The sequence below is a fragment of the Zalophus californianus genome, chromosome 11 (genome assembly GCF_009762305.2).
Source record: "Zalophus californianus isolate mZalCal1 chromosome 11, mZalCal1.pri.v2, whole genome shotgun sequence".
NCBI lineage: Eukaryota > Metazoa > Chordata > Mammalia > Carnivora > Otariidae > Zalophus > Zalophus californianus.
The window spans coordinates 37072139-37080063 of record NC_045605.1 but is presented as its reverse complement, the minus strand read 5'-3'; the positions used below and the strand labels follow the sequence as shown (position 1 = coordinate 37080063).

The following is a 7925-nucleotide window of genomic DNA, read 5'->3' as shown; positions in this document are numbered from 1 at the left end:
CACCTAGAGAGGCGTCTCCGACTCGAGCTCACGCTCTCTCCGGCATTTAGTCCAAGGGAACTGATGGAGTGTTTGAACTTCGCACTTGCTTTTATTGTTTCAGTCATTCTATCCCATTGCCACTGGAGACATCACAACCCACGGCCAACATTTCCTCCTCGATGCGGCCCGCCCCTTTGTAGAGTCCTCAGAGCCGTGCGGTAGTCGGCAGCGTTAGCAGCCCCGGCAGTTTCAGCGATGCGCTACCTTGTGACGTCAGCGAGGGAAGAGGCGGATTCTCTCCTACTACCGGAAGACGTCCGCTTTTTTGATTGGCTACTCAAGACGCCCGTTAGGACGTGTTGCCTTTTCAGTGTGCACTCCGAGCGTGGGCGCCCCTGTGGGGGTGTGTGCAGGGGTTTCTAGACCTGGCACCAATACCCCAAGCCCCTTCCATCAGGGGTTCGGCTTAGGGTCGCCCCTGGTGGGCGGCTCTCGAATCTTAAGGAAGAGCTCGAGAACCCGGACCCCCCCAGGGCTGCGGAGGCCCTCTGGGTAGGCAGGAAGATGGCGGCAGCGTCGGTCTCTGCGACTTCTCGTTCTCAGATCTCGGTAAGAAGCGGCTGACGTTCAGATAGGCTCAGTCCTGGCGCCTCTTTGCTTTTCCTCACCCTTCAAAGCGCTCTGGGCCCAGAGTCTCACCCCATTCTGGGGAACGGCCGGGGATGCCCCTTGCTCCCCGGATGTTCACTGCTCCTCTGTGGAGGCTGCACCCTTACCTCGAAACAGGCCTGGCCCGTCCATCCCCTCTGCTCCTTTCACCTTCCGGCCTAGCAGCGCAGGTTGCCGAACTTTACCAGGATTCGCTAGGGTGTCTACCCACGCCCTGGCCTTGGGAAAACAGTGCAGCTTTGGTCACGTGGGTGTAACGGCCCCTCTTGGAAACTCGCCGAGACCAGGTAGGCCCATGAGTTGGCTTAATTGGCAGCTGTTGAATAGTCCTCAGTATCGAGTGCTTATTAGTTGCTGCTTGTGCTGATTCCATTGCCTGCAGTGCCTCCCGTCGCATATTCCCAGTGACTTTGTTCTTGCTTGTACCCAGAGCGCGCGCTTTCCGCCTCCGGTGTTACTGTGCAGCGTGTACATGCCGTTCTAGAGAGGCGACAGGGAGAGCTGAACCTAAACATTGTTTCCGCCTCTCCAGGGGCCACCAGCCGGTTCAGTCACTATCTGTCGAATTGGAATGTCAGCGCTTAGTGTTTGGGGATCCGCCACATTGGGAATAGGCAGAAAATGGGGGGAGGCTCAAGTGAGAGCCGTTGTATCTTCATTTAGCTAAAGCGGAGTGCCTGGCATACTTTGAGGCTCTAAGATTACACAGGTGAATGAGGTAGAATCCCTGCGTTGAAGGAGAAGACACAGGAGAAACTGCATGTAATTAGGCTGTTACGCAGTTCAGTTTGATAAATGCTGCTATGGTAGAATAACTTAGGCATGAATGGTTAGTAGTTCTTGGGTGTAAGCTAGAAACAGTTTCCTAGTCGGGAAATGGAGCTAGCTAGCTGGGTGGGAAAGGAATTGTAAATGCTTGGCACAAGAACTGAAAAGAAAAGAAAAAGGCACCACAGGCGTTTCTAGGTATATGCCAAGATAATAGGAGCTTTCAGGAAACTAAATAATTAGGAATGAGCAGAGGTCGTGTGGTGGTAGAGTTGGGTGAGATGAATTGTGGAAGTAGGTAAAAACGTGAAAAAAGAAGTGAGGGAAGAAAACAGGGAACTATCAGGGTAAAGTTATGTCATAGACCCTAACGGGGAGAAGTTTAGGGAGCATTAAGAGCAGTCACCTTGGGGAAGACAGTTTTCCTCAGTTTCAGCTTTTGGTGACTTAAGGTTTATGATAATGAGACCGGAAGTAACTCAGTTTCTGCAGAATGGGAGTCGAGATTGCAGAGCAGTCAGGGAAGATTAAGGAGAAGGAATGAATGAAGCACTTAAGAGTTCATTCCGGAATTAGTTCAGTAAAAGGGAATATAGAAAGAGGAACTATTAGGAGGAAGTGTCCCTAAGTAGATGGATGAGATTATATAGGAGTTGTGATTAAATTTAAATGGGAGAAGGTGGCTTTTCACTGCTTTCAAAATTTAGCACTTAGAGACTGAGCAAGAAATACTCCTGTGTTAATTGAGTTGTACTCTGCTAAGTCCACCTAGCTGAGCAGTGGTACTGGGATGTGCTGTCAACCCTTATTCCTTAAGGTGGCCTGGGCATAAATTTCCTAGAGTGTTTAGTAGAAAAGCATATATATTTTTACATGCTAAGCTCAGCTTTAATTGTATTCTAAATATCAAGAATACACTTTTCAAATATATAGGATCTTTTGCAAATCAAAAGTGTAATGACCTTCTTAATTTGACTTGCTACATCAAAATGTCTAATTTGGAAGTCAGTTTCAAAACAAAAATGACTAAATTTACTTTATTAGTGTATAAGAAATGGCCCTGCTCAGTTTAACTGTCCTGTAAGAAATAAGGCTGGCATTTCCAACAAAATTAAAAAAGCATTTAGCTTAGCAAACAGCCAATCATAAAATAAGAGAACACAAAAATACCTTTAAAACTACAGCATAAACTCAAAGGCTATTCATATTCAGATTTTAGGGTTGTATTAACAATCATATTTAAAAAATTCATATGTATTCAACACTCATCACTCATAGACCCAGCTTGGAGCTTGCTATATAGTACATAGAGATGCTTTTACTAGGCAAGGATTTTTAACAGGCAAATTCACAAATGGCATTCTTGAGAAAGCAGCGACTATGTAAATCTCAAATGTGAACAGTGTGGAAGGAGGTGTAAGTTCAGATTGTTTTTTGCAACAGCAGCAAGAAGAGTAACAACAGCAGGTAACATGGACTGAGTGATTGCTGCGTATCCTTTCCGTAGTGGCCGCCTCAGGAAAGCAGCTATGACTGGGCACAGTGACGTTAAGTAGAAGTATAGGCAGCATAGTCTTGAAATAGAAGAGTATGTTCCTTTCTTATTTTCTCGGTATCCATAGTCAGAACTCTTCTGTCACTTTGGACTTAATGCTAATCTCCTGACTGGTCTCTCTGCCTTTTTAACCAGGCCCTGTAACTAATGTGCTCCATATTTTTTTCTCTTAAAAGGTTTATTAATATATCATAGATTTTTTAATACTAAATATATGAAAGATTTATCTTTGAGAATAATAAAATGGATAACTTTATGCTTCTTCGTGCTTCCTGCTTTTTCTCTCATACATACCACCACCATACATTTTGAGAATATAAAATATATAGTATTATCTGGCAGTCATGGTTTTAAATGCTTTTCATATATTAACTCATTAGTATTTCCATTTTTGAATGAGCAAAATGAGGCACAGAGGTTAAGTCAAGTTTACACGACTAGTAAATGGTAGAGCCAGTTTTGTTGTTCACTGGTTTGCCAGGCATTCAAAAACAATTCTCGTGATCATCCCTACGTGTTCCACAAGTGCAAAAATTTCTCTAAAGCAACAGTTTTCAAAGCATAGTCCGAAGACCTTTGGGGATGCCTGAGGCCCTCACAAGAGGGTCTACTATTACCTTCCTTACCCAGCCACTTTGTGGGAGACCAGCTTTTCTTGTATATCAACCAAAATAGCATATCCAGCAGAGTGAATGCAGAAGCAGATATAAGAATCCAGCAGCCTTCTTTAAGTTAAAAATTAAAGAGATCTGTAAAAATGTGTTTTAAAAAAAAGTCACTCTTTTCATTTTTTTGGATGACAGTCATTTTTCGTTCAAAAATTATAGTTATGGTAACATCATGGGTGTATCATTTTTAAATTAGTAAGTATGTTAACATTTAGATATAACCCACATGAAGAAAAAGCTTTTTGGGGTCTTCAGTAATTTTTAAGAATGTAAAGGGGTCCCAAAACCCAAAATGTTTGAGAGGGGCATCAGTGGTTTAAACTGCAAATTGAGGGGCGCCTAGGTGGCTCAGTCATTAAGCTTCTGCCTTTGGCTCTGGTCATGATCCCAGCGTCCTGGGATGGAGCCCTACATCAGGCTCCTGCTCAGCGGAAAGCCTGCTTCTCCCTCTCCCACTTCCCTTGCTTGTGTTCCTGCTCTTGCTGTCTCTCTCTCTGTCAAGTACATAAATAAAATATTTTTAAAAATAAATATATAAACTGCAAACTGGGCTGTGGGTTACAACTGGGTGGTGGGTTGTGGAATATGTTTAGTGACTAAGGACATAATTTTTTTTTTTTTTTTAAAGAATAAAGAGAGAAAATAGTTCAGGAAACAGACCTGTGATTGAAATGGCAGGGTCATAGAGGGTGCATCTTTGGCTTTCTTTGATAATGCTGAATGGTTTTCCAAAGCATTTGTACCAGTATGTTCCCACCAACAGTTCCCTTTAATCCATATCCTCTTGAACAGGTGGTATTGTCTCACTTTTGAATTTTTGCCAAGAAGAGAGTGTGAAATGCTATCCTGTTCTTGTTCTCACGTGTGCTCCCCTGATCAGTGGAGAAGATGCACGTTTTACTTTTTCATAACTTTGCTAATAGTTTTTTTCTTCTATGGAATACTTGTGTCTTTTGCCTGTCTTTAATCGGTTTGTCTTTTCCTACTGATTTATAGTCATTGTGTATTCTGGATGTTAATGCTGTATTCTAATTAGTCTTTGGCTTGTCTTTCACTTGTCCAAGATCTCTTGATGGGAGCTACTAATGTTCGTGGGGTGAAATTTATTAGTGTTTCCTTTTTATGTTCAGTGCTTTTTGGTTAAGATATTCTTATAGCAAAGGCCATTAATGAAATTATTATGTATTTTCTCTACAAGTTTTTAAAGTTGGGACCTTTTAAGTCCTTAATATGCGCGAAGTTAATTTGTGTGCTGTGTGGTAGGGATCTAGTTTAATGTTTCTACTTAAGATATGCAATTTCTCCAACATGTTAAATTTATCTTTCCCCAATGGTTTGCATTTCTAGCTATCAGTATATTTCTGTATGTGTATGTTTGTTTTACTGGGCTCTTTGTTCCATGGTTGTATTTCTCTCTCGTATCTATACTCAATTAAGGATTCTCCTTTTTATATTTCTGAGAGAGTACCTGCCTGTCTTCCTTGTTCCTTCAAGAGAAGTGTTAGCTATTCTTGGTCCTTTGCTGTTCTTTAATAGAAATTATAAAATCTATTGGAATTTCAACTGAAACTGCATTGAATTTCCAGTTCAATTTGGTAATAACCAATGCCTTTAAGATATGAATCTTGTGTTTTGTTACTCCAGTTTTTTTGAACTTTAACATTTTTCAGTAAAATTTTATAATTTCAGGTCTTGTGTATCATTTATTAAATTTATTTTTAGTTTATTTTTTATATATTTTCATAAGTGCCGTTTTCTAGCTGTTATACAGTACTGTTATACATTCTTTCATATTAATTTCACTCAGCAATTTGTCCTAAACTCTAATTCTAATAATTGAGGATTCTTTGGTATTTTCTATTTAGATGATCATAACCTGTGAAATTTTTATTGTTTTCAGTCTTAACATTTATTACTTCCTTTCATTATCTTAATATGCAGGCTATGAAATGCAGCACAACTTTGACTAGAAGTTGCCTTGCAGATATCTTTCCTTGTTCCTGAATTTAAAAGGAATGTTATAAATTTGTACCATTAAATATGTTGTCATGTTTTTTGGTAAATTTTCTTATTACTGTAGGAAAATAGTTCTTTAATAATGGCTCGATATTGAATTTTATTGATTACTTTTTTGCATTTGTTGATGATCATATGGATTTTCACATTAAAGTGAAATGGGTGTTCTAATGTTCACTCGGTTTTAAACATTCCTGGAAAAACCCCATTTTGAACATACTATATTATTTTTTTCTATATAGTTGAGTATGGTTTTGCTAAATTGTATTTAAGTTTTTATGTACCGGATTTCTTCAAGCCATGTTGCTCATTCCATTTGAAAAGAAGGCAAATAATACACACTTCTTATCATCCTTCATACTTAATGCAGTGCCATACACAGAGATGTTCAATAAATAACTTGAATCATAAGTGTTCCTAAGTAGGAACTAAAGTTACCAGGGAAGAAAGTGATCAGGTAAAACATTTTGCCTTCAATCCTGAAAGTTTCTCTTAGAATCATATCATTTTAGTTGGAAGAATACTTATTGAATGCTTGGGGTCTTGGAAAGCATACTGATTAGGAGTTAGACTCAGGATATTAAGGATAATAGCTGTGAGACCTTAAGCAAATGGTTTAAGTTTTCTTAGCTTGTTTTTTTCACCTACAAAATGGAAACAGTAATATTTGCTATGCTTCCTTCAGTGGTTCTTGTAATAACTAAAGGAGAATATGAGTGTGCTTGGAAAAAATATGTTGACAAATCTGAGGTTCTGTGTTCAGTGTTCTGAAAAATTCCAAATACATTTTTCTGAACTCTAAAGTGAAGATACTTTCTTACTTGTCAGGATTGTTGTGAGGATCAACTAAGATAAAGGAAATGTAAATTGTAAAGTACCATGCAAGTTTGAGGTTTGTGGTTGTTTTTATTTTGCATATGTATATATTGCATGTATATGGGGGGGAGGGCCTAATTCTGCTTGAAAGATCCTTTGCCCTTCAGTAGTTCTCAGGTACCCATGATTGAATGGCATGTGGCACTGAAAGCAAAAAGAATTCACTTGAAATCTTCTGTCATCTCAGATGGCTGCTATCTTAAGAAAGGTCTCTTGGCAGGGTTAGCTCTTGATAGGCAGCTATGGACTTAAATGGTAAACAATTTCATACACTAATATAAGACTTTAAATGATGAGTACCTCACTCTGCCTAAACTGTGTGTATAGTGTGGTTTATGCTGAACACCAGCTTTCTTTCTGGGAGTCAGGAATGTAACCAGCACCCAATGAAAACCTTGGCCACTGAGTCTAAGGGACCTTGGTAGAAAACACTTCACAAAAGTTGTCACTATTAGTTGCTGGAGGAATTAAGCACATCCTGTAAGCAGCTAGAGAGGAATTTTGAAAGCTTGTGCCTGATATCTTACAGACTTCAGCCCCATGGGTCTTTTGCTTTTGCTATTTTGCTTTGTATCCCTTTGTTGTAATAAATCCTAGAGATGAGTATAACTATATGCTGAGTCCTGTCAGTCCTTCTAGCAAATCATCGAACCCTGGGCTGCTCCTGGGGACTGACAAGTCATGGTGACAGTAGTTGGAACATTCCCAAAATTCAAGTTACCAGACACCAGCCAAGAACCAGCTTTGAAAGCAGACATCTCTAAGTATAGCAATCGCATGTCTGCTATGTTAATCCTTTCTGCACAGTCTCTCTGTGACATTTGTGCTCTTTGTTGTTTGGTATAAAGGAAATTATATTTTGTAATTTATATTTTATAAATATATGTAACTATAATTTACTTGAATAGAATAATTCAATTTTATAGACAATGTGCAGTTTTTCCTGTTTTGCAGAGGAACTATATAATTAATTCATTCAACAGATTTATTTTTTTAACATATAATGTATTATTTGTTTTAGGGGTACAGGTGTGTAATTCATCAGTCTTACACAATTCACAGCGCTCACCATAGCACATACCCTCCCCAGTGTCTATCACCCAGCCACCCCATCCCTCCCACCCGCCGCCACTCCAGCAACCCTCAGTTTGTTTCCTGAGAGTAAGAGTCTCTTATGGTTTGTCTCCCTCTCTGGTTTTGTCTTGTTTCATTTTTTCCTCTCTTTCCCTATGGTCGTTGCAAGTGGCTGCATAATAGTCCATTGTGTGTGTATACACACACACACACCACATTTTCTTTATCCATTCATCTGTTGATGGACATCTAGGCTCTTTCCATAGTTTGGCTATTGTGGACATTGCTGCTATAAACATTGGGGTGCACATACCCCT

General features: G+C 39.7%; 1 protein-coding gene across 2 annotated transcripts in view; it reads left to right on the top strand.

Moving 5' to 3' along the window:
• Positions 1 to 59: 59 nt before the first annotated feature.
• Positions 60 to 7925, top strand: part of CEP57 (centrosomal protein 57) — a 38198-nt gene continuing 30332 nt past the window's right edge. The window contains exon 1 of one of the 2 annotated variants that reach the window (XM_027578496.2): positions 60 to 591. In XM_027578496.2, the coding sequence (XP_027434297.2) occupies positions 547 to 591 (45 nt within the window). In that variant the 5' untranslated portion in view covers positions 60 to 546. Of the gene's footprint in view, positions 592 to 638; positions 939 to 7925 lie in introns of those variants that run through there. The other variant, XM_027578497.2, reaches the window with a different exon arrangement.